This window comes from Otolemur garnettii, unplaced genomic scaffold (assembly GCF_000181295.1).
Source record: "Otolemur garnettii isolate 467f Iridium unplaced genomic scaffold, OtoGar3 scaffold00014, whole genome shotgun sequence".
NCBI classification, from domain to species: Eukaryota; Metazoa; Chordata; class Mammalia; order Primates; family Galagidae; genus Otolemur; species Otolemur garnettii.
Genome location: NW_003852409.1, coordinates 9636175 through 9653742, shown reverse-complemented (window position 1 = coordinate 9653742; position 17568 = coordinate 9636175). Strand labels below are relative to the sequence as shown.

Below are 17568 nucleotides of genomic sequence, written 5' to 3'. Positions count from 1 at the left end.
AAAAAAAATCAAAACTCAGAGGTTAAATAGCTAGCCCAAGGCCATATAACTAGGAACTGGCAAACTCATGTACAACCCCAAAGCCCTTGGTGATCCCTCTAGATCTGCATTGTCTAACATGCTAGCTACATGATGCTATTTAAATTTAAATCTCTGAAGTTTGATGCTTGTAGCACCACGCAAATGTGCTGCAGCAGAAGAAGCTGAAAAAGGAACTAAGGACAGGTCAGAAATACCTCTATGGCTTAGATTTGGTAGAAAAGTGATGTAAAGTCAAATGTGAAAAGTCATTAATATTGGCTCCTGCAGAAGCAAGCTGATATTGAGACCCAAATTAAAATAGATATGGAGTTTCAAAAGGGGGGAATGAAAGGGATACCCGAGAAGGGTGAGGTGCAGGAAAGGAATTCAGTGGGGTCCTCCCCATGGTGAGGAAGGAATTCAGCTCTTAGGAATTTGTAGAAACTTGACTTCGTGGGACCTGAAAGTTTCCACTTCTGTGAGATCCTGTAGTTTTGTGGGGGCTGGAACAGCTTCTCCCTCTTGATTCAAACTGACCGATGAGAAAGGTACCTGTGGATTGGAACTTTTTTGACTGCAGATAAAAGGGAAAAACCATGCCCGTAGGGGAGCATGGCCATTTTGAATTCTTCTATGCCATAACCTCTGCCGGCTGAAATAAAAGCCTTTTTCCTATTATTAAAAATAAGTAAATAAGTAAATAAATAAATAAACAAACAAGTAAATAAGGCTCGGCGCCTGTAGCTCAGAGGCCAGGGCACCAGCCACATACACCGGAACTGGCGGGTTTGAATCCAGTCCGGGCCTGCCAAACAACAGTGACAACTACAACCAAAAACAAAAAACAAATAGCCGGACATTGTAGTGGGTGCCTGTAGTCCCAGCTACTTGGGAGGCTGAGGCAAGAGAATCCCCTAAGCCCAAGAGTTTGAGGTTGCTGTGAGCTGTGACACCACAGAACTCTACCCAGGGCAACAACTTGAGACTGTCTCAAAAAATAAATAAATAAATAAAAATAAATAAATAAATTTAAATTAAGCAAACATTTACTTATTCATTCCACTATACTTGCCACACTTCAAGTATTCAATAGTCACCCTGGGAGGTGGGAGGCTACAGATATTAGCCATTCCCAGCGTCACAGAATGCTCTTTAGATAATCCCTGGTTTCCCACTAGCACATTGGGGAAAGATGGCGCCTAGCAAATTACAACCAGGATAGAAGGTATGGTTCTAAAAGGAGACTTTCCCTTTGTTTATGAAGTCGTATGGCAGAAATTTGATTTTTCTGCTAAGCAGGAACTGGCTCCATTATAGGGTTGCCCAGTGTAGGCTCCAAAACAAACTCTTCCACTCTCCAACCACGAGACCATCATTCTTCTAAGACACCAGGAAGATATTTGTTTGAAATTGTCAGAAAATTAGCTAACTAATTACTTTTCCTGAAAATTTCCTAGAAATATTCTTTAAATTATTGAGACTAGGGACAGGAATTTGAATTTATTAGTTTTTAGATTAAAAAAAAAACTAGTAAATTACAGTTAGAGACCTAAGAATACCACCACCAACTGCTAAAGTTTTTTGCTAATAAATCCAAATTGGAGAAAACTCAACTACAAAGAACACACATAAAAAAGAGAAAACAAATTAGAGAGTTATTAAATGGACAGCAATAAAGAACTGGAAGAAAGAAAGATGAAAGCAAAAAACTAAAAACCTGTCTTCCAAAAATTGAGACAGGATCATTCCTTTTTATTTTATTTTATTTAAGTCCTGGAGTTTTATTCATTTATTTATTAAATCATAGTTGTGTACATTAATGCAATTATGGGGTGCAATGTGATGGTTTTATATTCAGTTTGAAATACTTTCATCAAACTGGTTAACATAGCCTTCACTGCATTTTCTTACTTATTGCATTCCTTTTTATTATGAAGAATGTTACTATGAATTTTTGTAAAATGTTTAAAGATATGCTAGGAAAGTCATAGTAAAAACAAACAATGGCACATAGTATACATTCAAAAAAGAAAACCACAGAAGAAATGACTAGCAAGGGTTTTTGTTGTTTATTGGGTTTTAGTTTGTTTTTGAGACACAGTCTCACTCTGTTGCCCAGGGTAGAGAGTTGTGGCCTCAGCGTGGCTCACAGCAACCTCAAACTCCTGTGCTCAAGGGATCCTCTGGCTTCAGCTTCCCAAATAGCTGGAACTACAGGACGCATCACAAATGCCTAGCCATTTTTTCTATTTTTAATATAGATGGGGTTTCACTTTGATCAGGCTGGTCTTGAAATCCTGAAGTCAGGGCATCCCCCTGCCTCAGCCTCCCAGGGTGCTAAGATTACAAGCATGAGCCACACCAGCCCCCTGACAATTAGCAAGAGTTGTCATTATTTTTAATTTTAGTCGTTCTAATAGATGTGTCAATGATACCTCATAGTTATAATTTGCATTTCTATGGTTAATGATGTTGATTATCTTTTACATGTGTTTGCCATTTGTATATTCCCTTCCATGGAATGTCTGTTCATGTCTTTGTCCTTTTTCTAAATGGATTATTTATGTATTTATTTATTTTTTGAGACAAAGTCTCACTTTGTTGCCCTTGGTAGAGTGCTACGGTGTCATAGTTCACAGCAACTTCAAACTCTCGGGCTCAAGTGATCCCCTCACCTCAGCCTCCTGAATAGCTGGGACTACAGTGCCCATCACAATGCCTGGGTAGAACAGCAGTTTTTAATTTTGATAAAGTCCAACTTATCAATTTTTCCTTTTATAGACTGTGCTTTTTGTGTCAAGTCTAAAAAAGAACTCTTTCCTTAGATCATGAAGACTTCCTGGTTTTATATGTTACATTTAAGTATTTGATTGATTTAAATTTTATTTTTATATAAAGTGTGAGGTTCAAGTTGAGGTTTTCTTTTTTATTTTTTGCCTATGTATAACCAATTGCTCTAGCATCATTTGTTGTCAAAAATCAGTCAAGCCTATTTGTGCAGGTCAATTTTGGGGTTGGATCCATGATTTCCAATTCATGGAAATGCACCCATTTACCGATACATACTGTGTTGATTACTGCATTAAGTTGTTAGGGCTGCCCTAACAAAGTACCCTAGACTGGGTGGCTTACACAATGGAAACTTTTTCACAGTTCAGGAAGCTGTAAGTTCAAGATCAAAGTGCTGGCAGGGTAGCTTTCTTCTGAGGTATTCTCTCCTTGGATTGCAGATGGCCACCTCCTCTTCAACCAGTCCTTCCTGTATCCCTCTTCCTGTCCTCTTCTCCTATAGAAAAACCAGTCACCAGTGAATTGGGATCCATCTATATGATCCCATTTTACTTTAATTAGCTGTTTATCTATCTCCAAATACTTTCACATTCTGAAGTACTGGGGTTAGGACTTAAGCACACAAATTTTGACGGATAGTAGGGAATACAATTCAGCGGGGAAAGAGTTACTATAGTTGTACAGTAAGCCTTAATATTGGGTGGAATGACCCTTCTCATTTTCAGTTATAAGAGGTTGGTTCCAGGTCATAATATGAAAAAATATATATGTACTTCATTTTCTTTGGAGTGACTGTAAATACTGTTGTTTTTGTTTCCATGTTTGCTGTTAGGATAAAGAAATGCACATGACTTTTGGGTGTCGGTCTTGATCTTTACACTGTGACCATGCTAAACTCACTTATTAGCTCCAGGAGTGTTCTGTGTGTTTTTAAAATAGATTGCTGGGTATTATCTATGTAAAGAATCGTATCATCTATGAAGACAATTTTAAAAATATCTTTCTTTCTAATCTGCATGTCTTTTATTTTTCCTGCCATATTGCAGTGACTAGAGCTTCTAGTAGTAAGTTGAATCAGAGGCGGGAGAGCAGACATCCTTATCTTTTTCTTAATCTCAGGGGAAAAACAGCCAGTCTTTCACTATTAAGTTTAACATAGAGGTTTTCTGTAGATGTTCTTAAACTGAGGTCATTTCTTTCTATTTTTAACTTACTGCAAGCTTTTATCCTGAATGAGTGTTTAATTTTGTCAACTTTTTTCTGTCATGTGATATGATTTTCTTCTTCTATTACACTGATTGATTTTAAGGCTGAACTAGCTATGTATAACTGAAATAAATCCCCTGGTCATGGTGTGCAATTTCTTTTTTAGACACCGTTGGATTCAGACAAACTACAACTTTTTACTCCATGTCCTGTGGCATTTACACTCCACCACAGTTACTTTTTGCAACCTTGACTTTAGTTCAAACCTTATAAAAGACCTTTCTAGTTTTTTTTTTTTCCCCCTGAAATATGTTATAGTTCCCCATAGTGGCTGTTTGCTCTTGCTACAACGAGCTAATCAACCTAACTTTGTTCAATTGCAGAGGTCTTCCTGGTGGTCTTTGGCTGGCAGATTTTATCACAGAACTTCTGGATTTCCAAGTAGGGAATCAAATCCCTAGAGTTTATGTGCAGACCCTTGGGTTCTCAGACTTGAATTTTAGAAATAGTGTACTGATGGCAAGATTACTATTTTACCAGATTGCTTATAAATGCTAATGGCTGTTATTTCTACTGTAAGTTTCAAAAATAAACACAAAAAATGCCCCAAGAGATTAGAAAAATTTTATTCAATATCCCTGACTGGATTATAGATTACAAATTCTGATCAAAATAATATTAAAGGTATTTTCAGTAGTACCAGAAACTATCTGTATTTGAAGATAAAGATAAATAGTAAACTGGTAAGCAAACACTGAAATCTATTCATGTTTAAAATATCTGTTTAAAAAATTCATGTACATATTTTTATAGTTATAAAGTGGAACGGACACCAAGAGCTACACATGATTTTCATTTAACAAACACACGAACTATTCTCCATGCTTTGAATGCATCATTAGAAGGCTTCAAATCCTGTAATTTCTTATTAAGGTGCATGATACAGTATCTCATTTTGTACAATAAAACACAGTACTTTTATCTATTCTCATTCCCTCTTTCATCCTACTGTGAGAGGTGCTTCTAAGAATACAGCAACTTGGCTGGCTACTGTGTTCCCTACGCGATCTCTGTTTTAGGTTGATTTAGGGGTTATAGGGGAAGGAGCACTGCAGACTATAAGTTCTGAGAGTACAGAAGCAGATGTTTCTCATTAGAAAATTTATACTTCTCTATATATTAAGCACTGGACCTGAACAAAAGGCATCACCACTGAATTGGATTGTTTAACACCTAAAGGATAATTAGAATTTCATTCTGATGTGGAATAGTGTAAAATGGAATCACATATCCTGATGATTCTTGCCTAGTTGAAGCAGAAACACAAATTTGGGGGAAGAAAGTACAAATCAGTATTTCCAATTCTCCTTTATTAACACTGACACAGGTAATCATCAGTATAGACAAATGAAAAGAAGTATTTCAAGTTTTTTTCCTTTTCAAACCATGACACATCTAATTTCACTAATAGGGAGGTAATGGTTCACCTCTAGGAAAAGCAAGAATATTGACTGAAAAAGAAGTCCAGGGCAGAGCTGGCACACATCGAGTACAGAGTACCAGAGAGTGAACTACTTGGGATCAAGGAATGAGGTAGCATACTGGATAATAAGATGCTAGAAGACAAAAACCTGAGCAACAAAATGATAGCACAAGTGCTATTTAAACAAGGGGCAACCTGGTAATGTCTCTAAGTTCATAAACCACACGACTTGACCTTTAATGACTTAATACATAGCATAGAATAACACTTTTTTTTCTTAAGCAAGTTAAGTACACAATCTTCCAAGTAAGACAGTGTCTCCTAACCCATGGTTTCTATAAACTCTTTTGAAAAAAATAATTAGAACACAGCTATGATGTAATAAAAAAAAAAAAAAAGAAAGAAAGAAAAATAATTAGAAAAGAAACAGAACTAGGAAATGGCACATTTCTTGAGTACTTAATCTTCAGCCTGAGGCTAAGAACTTATATTTCACTTAATCCTCCTAAAAATCCTTAGAAGCATGCATCATTTCCCCAATTCACTAATGTGGAAATTGGGGCTGAGGGCCCCCACACCACTCCCTCCCCACATGCTGCCATAAATGCCACAGGACAAAGCTGGGATTCAAATTCAGACCTTACTCAAAAGCTCGTGGTCTTTTTCTGCTAATATGTTGCTTCTGTAAGTGAAATATTAGAGGGAGTACCTTGCCTAGGTCTTAATGATAGAGGAAGATGAGGAAGAAAGAGTAAGAAGAAACAGTAGCTGAGACACTTCTTCCTCTGACTATCTAGTGCCTGGGGTTTTTCCATGCCTTACAGATGATTATGTGTTAGAAAATGGGAATGTAGTCTTTTCCTCAACTAGACTTTGAGGGGAGATTTCCCCTAGAGATTTCTAACATTTAGGATAAAAGAACTGTTCATTTTCCAGAAGGGGAAACTAGTGGGAGGCTTAGAAAAATGCCTAGCCATATTTGGTGAAATTTTGGACTAAAGTGTGAGAGCGTATTCCAAGTATATTTTCCAGATTTAGCTCTGATACCCAATCTATAAATCACTGCTTACCAATATAATATTCTTCTTATCCTATATCCCCCCCCTTTTTTTTGAGGCAGACCCTTCCTCCATTGTCTAGCTAGAGTACAGTGGTATGATCATACCTCACTGCAACCTTGAACTCCTGGACTCAAGTGATCCTTCTGCCTCAGCGTCCCAAGGAGCTGGGACTACAGGTATGTGTCACCATGCTCAGCGAAAACTGCTGTCTCTTTTTTATAGAGAGAAGGTCTCACTCTTGCTCAGGCTGGTCTTGACCTCCTTACCTTAAGAAATCTTTCCACTTCAGCCTCCCAGAATGCTAGGATTACAGACATGAGCCACCGTATCCAGCCCCCTATATGCTACTTGATAGTTGTGTAAGAACAGACACAATGATTTGGGATCACAAATTTAAAAAGAAATGAGCACAATCTATTTTTTCTTTCTTTATTTTTGAGACAGAGTCTCACTATGTTGCCCTCAGTAGAGTGCCGTAGGGTCGCAGCTCACAGCAACCTCAAACTCTTGGGCTTAAGCGATTCTCTTGCCTCAGCCTCCCAAGTAGCTGGGAACACAGGGCGCCCACCACAACACTGGGCTATTTTTTGTTGTAGTTGTCATTGTTGTTTAGCTGGCCCGGCCGGCTTCAAACCTGCCAGCTCTTGTGTATGTGGCTGGCGCCATAATCACTGTGCAACGGGCACTGAGCCACATGTATTCTTTACTTGCCTCTATAAGAAAGTATTCATAGTAATAATTAAAAGCAGTCTAATACTTAAAACTAAATATTCTGGTCTCCTTTCCAGTAAAGGAGATTAAAAAAAAAAATCCTAAAAACTTGAAAGCCTCCAGTTACATCTAACTGTTATTCTGTTTGGAGAAAGAGATGACCCCTACCAGGTAAAGATTCTTTAGGAAGGAAAGGGCTTGAGACAGAAAGTTACTTTACAGAGAGGAGCAACTTGTCAGATATAGGCATTTAGCAGATTGGTACTGATGGTTCCCTTGGGTAATAGCCGGGTAAAATAGTAATAGGATGCATCTTGAGCTAAGGAGAATCAGGTGTTAAGGGCTGATGTCTCCAGATGTGAATGGTATTAATTTTTGGAGATAAGGCATTTTTCAGATAATCATATGAAGGTGGCCTAAGAATTCTGAACAAGAAGGTAACACTTTGCCTTGACATTTTTCTCACCTCAGGTTCTCAAACTGAACAAAAAGATATCAAGTGGGGCATGGCAGAAATACCCTGAAACTTACTGAGGCACTGGATAACTTCTCTGTCAAGTATACCAAGCAGAGTTAAGGATGCTTTGCCATAGTGTGAAGCAGACATTGGACTAGAAGTCATGGCCCTCTGGGGTTTTAGCCTCAGCTGTTGCTTACTCAGATCACTCCTTTCTGGGATTATTTATTTAATTATAAAATAAAAGGTTTCACTCTTATAAAATAACAACTCATAAAAATAGAGGTTATAAGAATTAACTCTTCTAAAATAAGACAGTTAACTCCAAAAGGTATGTCTCTTCCAGCTTTCAAGATTCAAAAGCAGAATCACTGAAGTTTTAACATGATTTAGGGGAATTCTGGCAAACATTCTGCCACTTAACAGTCAAATTTCAGGGTTTCTAGTTAGGAATCAAGGAAACCTGCTATGCCACTGCCCAGCTATTCTCAAGGAGGCTCAATTATGTGAACTGTGGTTTTTATTCCAGGGGCCAGAAGTCAGTAGCTGCAGTAGAGAAGAGGACAAATGCTCCCTGTTTAGAGGACTGAGCGGCTACTGAGTTGTTACATGAGAAGGGCTGTGCCTCTCAGGACCTCTCTGGAGACATCCACAGGTGCCTAAATATCAACAGGTTATATAAGTCTTCTTCAGGTAAGCCAGGCAAATTGGGCCTGAAAGTGCTCAGATTAGGAGAATGACTGTTAGAATCACCTAACTCAAGGTCTCTGGATACTCAGCAGAAACTATTAAAAGTACAAAATGAAGTATGGCTGAATCAGAATCAGAGACGAGACTGGCCTTATGATTTTGAGGAAAGGTTTTCATTCCCCCAAGTTAGGGTGGAACCCAAGAACTAAAGTCTGTGAAACCAGAAAGAAGATAAGAAATTATTTCAGCAACCAGTGGTTTAGGTAGGGAAAGATATATAACTTCTATGGGTGGAACCAAGATATTTTAGGCTTCATATATTTCAAGAACTTATATTTCAGGGTCAGATAAAAGAGAAATAACCTGAAGAGGGTTAGATCTACTGGCAAACAGTAGGAATCCCAATTTGAAACAGACAGAAACATGGACAGTGTGTACTTCTAGATGCTGAATGCAGCAAATGGTCCTCACCAAGTGGGGTGGATTTTACTGAAGAACACTATTATTATCTTTTATTTTTCATCATGAAAAATGAAATTAGAGAAAGTTATTTAGACCTGGGAATAGACTGATTTTCTAGTGAAGGGAAAGCTAATTGGAATAACCTATTATTTTGGGATAAGTCTACTGATAATCTATACAGGTCCTAGAAAGTCTGATGCTATTTATGAAAAGAGCCAATGATCTTGCATTGAGAATGCATCCTAAGAGAGGAAGACTGTTGGTTACCATGTGTTAAAGAAAGTTTTAATGTTGTTTTTAGAATTTGAAGTGGGGTAGCTGTAGTTTACTTCTCCCAACTTTTTTTTTTTTCCAGGAAACTGCCAGCCTATTTCTTTAAACATTCTGGTTTCCATTTTTGAGACCCCTATTTATTCTCTAGTTTTAGAGGAACATCTGCCAGGCTGGTCCAGAAAGTAGTCCTAAGCATCATAAATAAGATACAAGACTCGGCTTCCTTTCTCAGAGAAAGAAAAAGGTAGCAGTACTTAGTGTGCCTATATTTCTCTTTACCTCTTGCTTAGAATACAATGTTCAAATGAGTAGTGAAGAGATGGGGAGACAAGCCATCTCAGCCCACTCCCTATATCTTAAGGGAAAAAAGAAACTGGAAGTTTCCAGAATGAGTGGTGCTTGATAAGGTAGGAAAATCTGAGTTCTCAGTCATCAATATTCAGTAGATTGAACAATTATGGACAAATACAAACTTTATAAACTCTGTAATCTAGGGTGGGGAATAATTGCCAAATTAAACATTTAACTTCCATTTTGGAGACCTGACATACTTTTGGAAGACAAAGAACTGGCAAACTTCCATGCTATTTAAATTGGTACATAGGCCATAAATTAAAGATACAGAACTGTAACTGATGAATGCAAATGATAAAGAGTATATTTAGAAAAATTAGAAGTATCTCTATTAACATTTTAGTGTTACTATTAAGAGCACAAAAATAGGCTCGGCGCCTGTGGCTCAAGCGGCTAAGGCGCCAGCCACATACACCTAAGGTGGTGGGTTCGAATCCCCAGCCCGGGCCCGCCAAACAACAATGATGGCTGCAACCAAAAAAATGGCCAGGCGTTGTGGCGGGCGCCTGTGGTCCCAGTTACTTGGGAGGCTGAGGCAGGAGACTCACTTGAGCCTAGGAGTTGGAGGTTGCTGTGAGCTGTGACACTATAGCACTCTACCGAGGGCGACAAAATGAAACTCTATCTCAAAAAAAAAAAAAAAAAAGAGTACAAAGATGATAAATTCAGAAAATATAAAATGTCCAAGAATAGCTCATATTTTTGCCTAACAGAATGACTGAGAATAAAATAAGAAAAATCAGTTTTGTGAAATCCCAACTCTTTGAAAACCATAAATGGTTTCTATTTGAATGATCTGTCAACATGTGTCATAAGAGGTCAGTGAAAATACTCTCACAATGGCTAGAACTTCAAGCATCACATAAGCATAAGCTTTCTTTTCACTTCGAATAGGAAATTATTAAGTATAAGGAAATTAACTTATCTTGACAAGACTGGAAATAAGTTCTCACCTTCCCTTGTAGAATAATGCTCTGTAATCTAAATCAATTCCACGTCAGTTTGCTAGCAAAATAAAATTGCTATTACCTATTCTTGACACCACCTAAATTCTGATCATTTGAATATTAACTCAGACTCTACAAACTTACAAGTAGCACTAACGTAACAGCTTAAATGCAAAGAACAGGTACAAGTTATTCTTTTTAACTAGTATATCCTTCCTTAGAGAACTCATCTTCTGGTTCAAACATTGCATAACACTTAAAAAAAACCCATACAGAATGTGTCATGTTCTACTTGAGCTCTAAAGGGTGGGGGTGTTTCCCTCAAAGGGAAACTGTGGTGCTTACCAAAGAGAGGGGAAAAAGAGGCAGGCATTCATTTCATTCATCTCTGCTTCTCCACCATAACCTACCATTATACTTGACACATGGAAATTCCTCAAAAAATACTGAATGAGAGAATTAAATCACATGGCTCAGGAGTTAGGGCTCTCTGCTTTTCCAGCTTGTCTTTTTCACCACTTTGGCTCCCACTTAGTTTGACAAAAGAAGTATTTTTTTAAACATCTTTTTTTCAGGAGAAGAATTCTCCCACTTCAATCGAGTGGCTCAGTATAATTGGATAACCTCATCCCACTCAGAAATAGGCCAGACTCCATTGGGCTGCACGTTGGGGGGAGAGCGCTTCCAGTCCCATGTCTTCACAGGAATCTTCCAGGTCTTACCATAATTGGCTTCAATGTATTCAAGGGTTTCACAGGGCACATGGACCTTCATGTCCACAAACTCAGTCCAACACAGTGTAAATCTGGGAAACAGGTATCTGCAGCAAAATAGAGGCAATGTGAGGAGAGGTTAAGTTTCAACAGCAGAAGATCCAGCTGAAGAATCCAGCTGCTGGCACCTTCTTAACTAAAGGACAGCCCTCTTACACTAAACAGCTTTGGGAATGGAGCAGACAATTAATTGTTTTTGACAGTCCACAATCCCTTTCCTCTTCTAATGTTAAGAGCACCTCAATTTTCCTTTCTGCTTCCAAGTCCATATGGTTGAGGTCAGGCTGAACCCAATTTGAAGATCCAGAGATAGGTAAAAAAAGACCTAGACCTGGCTAGTAAGTTATAGTGGTTGGTTCAGGACTGGAAACATACCCAAGTGAGGCAAATGAAAATCAGCCTTGGGATTTCTATTGGAACTACTGGAAGAAGAGCTGTCAAAGCAAAAAGTTGCCTAAAGATGAAGGGAAATGGTATTTCTTTTACAATCTGGATTTCCCAAGGATACAGAGTAAGCCTGACTCTCAAGTTGCACTCCCACACTTCTCCCCTGGCTCTATACCTTACACGATCACACCTGTACTTTCTGCCTTTCTTTCATCTCAAATCCTAAAGAATACCTTTAAACCATTCCAAGGGATATTAGTTATAATGAACTTAACTATGTCTAATGCAGGATGTCAAATTAGTAGTTAAGTTTCAGAAATGAAACCAAAATATGTTTCTTAAAGACACATTGGATCAAGTAAATTAGATTCTATCTATTACAAAGGAAAGCTATAACTAGTGGGTCTGTTTGATTTAAGTGTATATTATGGCCCTATAATCTGCATTTTTTTTCCTTCTAAGAAATATTTCGTCTTCTCTTCAGAACGTGGGAAGAACTTTAGTAATGAGATTTAAAGTGGCAATAGCAGAAATCACAGTACTTTAAAATATCAGAGAATTAAAGAAAGAACAGGGAAAAGCTAGATTTCAAAGTGTAATTGTATTGTAGAAATGGGATTTAACGGGGATGTTCTCCAAGGAAAGGTCAGTTCTCGTATATTCTGCTTTTGAACATCATGTTTTACCACCAAATGAAAAGGAGAAGCTAAACAAATTCTGAAGAAAGCAACAAGTCCCAAACCCAGTTAATGGACAATCCCAGCTGGCTTTTGTGAAAAGGAGGCCACAGCAAATCTCATAGCTGAGAAAGAAATAAGATACAATGTAGCCCCACCATCTGCTGGTCCCAATTTTACACTGCACACTCATATGCATGGAATTGCTTATTTTGTCATCAGACATATCCATCTATCACCAGCCTCCACCCTCCCTAATCAGATGCCGGTCAGCAGAATGTCCACCTGTCTCATCCTATCAAGTTGACACACTAAAATTGAATTGAGCCAGAAAACATGATTTAGTAACACAGGCCAGGAAATATCTCTCTTAAATGTTAACCTTTATAGTCTCAACAAAGTTAAAAGAGAGAAAAATAATAGATCTAAGATAGACAGGGTATTGGAGAATACAACAAATTTTTATGAAAGCTATGTTTTGAACAATGAAGGATTTATTAACAAAACCAAAACATTTAAAATAAACAATGTAAAAACAACTCAAAGAAAATTGAACTCAATGTTAATTTTTGTACCTAAGTAGAAACACCTCAATGTTTCCAAACCTAAACTCTTCATGGTTTTCTTTTCCCCAATTATTTTTTTAATCCATTCAGCAAAAAGAAAATCTGGGCTTCCTAGGAGAAGAGGAAAGATAAACAAACCATAAAGTGTGAAAACTGATTGTAAAACAAGATTATGGAGTGGAAGGGTGTGTATGGCGTGGGGGGTGAGGGATAGAACAGTACATGCCATGCCCTGTCCAGGCTACCAGTAAATAATGACTACGACTAAAATACCCTATGGGTCTGCAATGTTACCTTGGCTTTTAAAGCTGAGATTAAGTTCAGCTAAGCAGCTTGTACTTTAAGGCCCTGGGATGGGATCCAAAATGTGAACAGATTTAAATTTGGACTAAGACAAACTTAAATCAAAATATAAATTTAAGGAATGTTATTATCATAAAAAATCCTTTCACCTATTTTCTATTTCATACCACTTTCTCTTCATTTTATTTTTACATAAAGTAGCAGAATTAACAATTAGTTGAAATAAGACAATTTTTTCCCTCACAGATACCCTTAAAATCTATTAAACTACCTATTAGTGGTTGGATAAGAGTAATTTCATCAGTTTAAGTACAATCTATGAATGTAATTGCTAAGTAGAAAGGAAGTTCTGGGCAGCACGTGTGACTCAAAGGAGTAGGGCAACAGCCCCATATACCAGAGGTGGTGGATTCAAACCCAGCCCCAGCCAAAAACTGCAAAAAAAAAAAAAAAAAAAAAGAAGAAAGGAAGTTCTTCCACCATCTCAGAAGAACACTACTTTCATTATTACTAGTTAGCTCAGCTCAGTGAGATAGAGATGCTATCAACTACAACTAAACCTGACCTTTTTAAACATAAGTTTTGTGGTTAAATTCTAGAGCTGGAGCAGCAGAATCACTTTTTCACAAGAACTTCCTCGAAAATATGTCTCTTCTTTTTCCTCTTCATTTCTTTTCCTCATGTTATCCCAGTGCCTAAGCCTTCTAGCATAGTGTTTAACAGAAGCAAGGCTAGCATGCATTCTGTTTTTTTCTGATTTTATTTATTTATTTTTTTTAAGAGTCTTACTTTTTTGTCGCCCTTGGTAGAGTGATATGACGTCACAGCTCACAGCAACCTCCAGCTCTTGGGCTTAGGCGATTCTCTTGCCTCAGCCTCCTGAGTAGCTGGGACTACAGTCGCCCACAACACCCGACTACTTTTTTGTTGCAGTTTGGCCAGGGCTGGGTTCGAACCCGCCACCCTTGGTATAAGGGGCCGGCGCCCTACTCACTGAGCCACAGGTGCTGCCCTTTTTCTGATTTTAATAAAAAGGCTTTAAAGTTTTATTATTAAATATAATTTCTCATTCTATGTTTTTGTTATTAAATATATTCCCTTTTTCAGGTTAATGAAATTCCAGATCACTTTTAATTCAAGTTTGCTAACGGGGCTTTTTTAATTTTCTTAGTTATAAAATTCATTAAAAGTTTTTAATGTCACCTACTGAAAGAATTGTTTTTTCTCTCTGTTTCTCTATTTTAATCTTTCAATGTGAAGAATTATACCAATCACAACATTTTATTATTTCTACTGTGATTTCCATTTTACCATAACTTATTAAAGAGGGTATTTTTAAAGTCCAATTTAATTCCACTGTGGTCATAGAACACTACATATCGAAATGATAATGTAGTTTTGCCCCCTTTTAATCCGTTAATATGGAGAGTTATACATATGCACACACACACACACACACAAAGACTCTTAATGCTTAAGCAGAGTTATTAACATCTCCTTTATCTTGTGGTACACGATCAACTTTAGTGAATGTCCTGTTTATAGCTGATTACAAAAATATATTCATCATTTGCTGGGGGGAAACTTATAAAATAGACCAAGCCTGTTAATATTGTTCATTATTTTTACTCATTTCTTCTTTGCTTGAACCAGCAGGTGTTTTAGTGTTTTCTGATCCCTACTCATTGTAACCTCGAACTCCTGGGCTCAAGTGATCCTCCTGCCTCAGCCTCCTAAGTGGCTAGGATCACAGGCACATACCACCATGCACAGCTAAATTTTTTTTTAATTTATTTTTTGTAAGATAGGGTTTCACTATGTTGCCCAGGCTTGTCTCAAACCCCTGCCCTCAAGCTATCCTCCTGTCCTGGCCTCCTAAACTTCTGGGCTTATAGGCATGTGCCACTACTCTCTGCTAAACCAACAGTTATAAAAATAAAACGTTATCGCTATATCAAAATTTCCCACCACAATTGTGGATATATCACATATTCATTAGAATTTCATGAGTTTTCAATGAATATTTCTTAAGACCATATTGATAGTCACATAAGATTCTAAGTATTTTTTCTTGGTAAACTATTTCTTTGAAGTATTAAGTAGTGGGCTTTTTTAGTTCCTAAATTTAGTTTCTAAAATTCTGTTCTGTCAGAAACTATTATTATGTTACCAGTTTTTGTTGGCAAATTATACTAAGTCATACATATCTTTTTCTATCCCTATAATTTTTAGCCTTTCTGTGTGATTTTGCTTTGTATGTACCTTTTTAAGCATTATATACCTAAGTTTTCTTTAACCATTTGAAAATCTTTTTATAGGTTATCTTAATCTATTTACCTTTATTGTGCTAAATTATATATTGAACTTATTTTGAACTCTAAAGCCAAATAGTCTAGGCTTAAATCCTGGCTTCATCAATTATCGTACGACCTTGAATAATCGGTTTGGGCCTTAATTTCCTTATTTCTAAAATAGAATAATAATAGTACCTACCTACATCCCTCAGAGGGAATTTAATACAGAATGAATAAATAAATGTAAAGTGCTCAGAAGTGCTGTAACAATATTGACTATTCTGTATATAATATTTATATGTTTTCAGTTTATTATACTTTTTCTTTGTTCCCCCTCCTCCCCTTTTCCTACCTTCATTTGGATAAAGGTTTATATATTCCTTTTGTTCTCTTTGTTTGGAAATTTTAGATAATATTTCTATACTAGCTACTGTTTATTTTCTTTCTTTCTTTCCTTTCTTTCTTCTCTCTCTCTCTCTCTCTTTCTGTCTTTCTTTCTTTCTTTTGTAGTTTTTGTTCGGGGCCGGGTCTCTGATATATGGTGCCGGTGCCCTACTCCTTTGAGCCACAGGCACTGCCCGTTACTGTTTATTTTTAAATATAATTTTATTTTCTCTGTTAGCCTATAAAATTTTTCATTTTTGATATTGATTTCGTTAAGAAGTAGCTTGGATTTATTTATCCTGGTTGCCTGTCTGAAATTTGGAAATTATCTTCAAATACTGCTTCTTTATCATTTATTCTCTTTTACCTCTGCTATGTCTTTTAGACATATTCATCATTATTTTGTGTTTGGAGCAAAAAAGTATGACAAAAAAAAATTACTGTGTCACATTATTACTAATATAAGTCATCACCACCAATCTTGCCCTTGAACAGTCAGTCATTTAAGAATTAGACTTAATCTTGAAAACTAAACATACAGCATGCCACCTAGTATTTTTTAACCATCTCTTCCACTAACCTCTCACAATCCCAGCACAGATACCACAGAAGCAAGAGGAGTAATAGAGGAATTACTAACACAGTTTTTGGAGCCAGGTTAGATTATAGTCTCTCTCAGAGATATATATATATATATATATTTTTTTTTTTTTTTTGAGACAGAATCTTACTTTGTCACCCTGAGTTGAGTGCTATGGCGTCATAGCTCACAGCAATCTCAAACTCTTGGGTTCAAGTGATCCTCCTGCCTCAGTCTTCCAAGTGGCTGGGACTACACGTACCTGCCACAACTGGCTAGTTTTTCTACTTTTAGTAGAGATGGGGTCTCACTCAGGTTGGTTTTAAACTCCTGAACTCAAGCAATCCACCCACCTCAGCTTCCTAGAGTGCTAAGATTATAGGTGTGAGCCACTGTGCCTGGCTTTCTCTCAGATCTTTACTGATCCCATTCTTCACTCGTCTTAAAGTTATATATGAAGAAAGAGAGAAAAAAGACAATATATGCATAGTGACGAACACATATGCCTGTGTAACCAACAATAAACAAGATAGAGAATGTACACCCAAAGTTCCCTGTGCTTTTTGGCAGTGATGTAGTGAACCCACCTTGGCCCCAGGCAACCAATGATCTTACTGCACTATTCGTTTACCCATGCTACAATTTCAAATACATGCAAATACATAGTATGTACTCTCCCTATATAACTTCTTTCACTTAGCACAAGTATTGGAGTTCATCCTTGATACTGCATCTATCAGTACGTCCTCCCTCTTTTGTTCAAGAGTATTCCACTGTTTGACTGTATCAGAATTTGTATATCTAGTCGCCAAAAGAGGGGGATTTAGGTTGTTTTCATTTTTCAGTTAGTGTAAAGAAGACTGTAATGAACATTGGCATGCAAATCCCTTAGTGGAAATGTTTTAATTTCTCTTGGAATATTACCTTTTATAATATGTTATAGAATTATGTTCAAACAAAAAAATGGAAGTTTAAAAAATAATATACTTTAAAAAATGAAAGATTTTCTATTTATTCATTCTGAGATAATCTTTTCTTTAAAAAAAAAAGCTTGTTATATAAATAACTGCCACTTCTATATATTGTATAAGTGTACAATTACCATGTAACATGCATTCAGAGTTCTTCCCTCAGTTCTTTAATTTTGCA

At 37.0% G+C, this 17568-nt stretch overlaps 1 protein-coding gene across 2 annotated transcripts in view; it reads right to left on the bottom strand.

Moving 5' to 3' along the window:
• Positions 1 to 3231: 3231 nt before the first annotated feature.
• The window catches only part of FKTN (fukutin), a 72537-nt gene continuing 58200 nt past the window's right edge, over positions 3232 to 17568 (bottom strand). Inside the window, exons 11-12 of one of the 2 annotated variants that reach the window (XM_023510610.1) lie at positions 11178 to 11275; positions 3232 to 3307 (exon numbers count right to left, since the gene is read on the bottom strand). In XM_023510610.1, coding sequence (XP_023366378.1) covers positions 3267 to 3307; positions 11178 to 11275 — 139 coding nt within the window. In that variant the 3' untranslated portion in view covers positions 3232 to 3266. Of the gene's footprint in view, positions 3308 to 10195; positions 11276 to 17568 lie in introns of those variants that run through there. The other variant, XM_012802377.2, reaches the window with a different exon arrangement.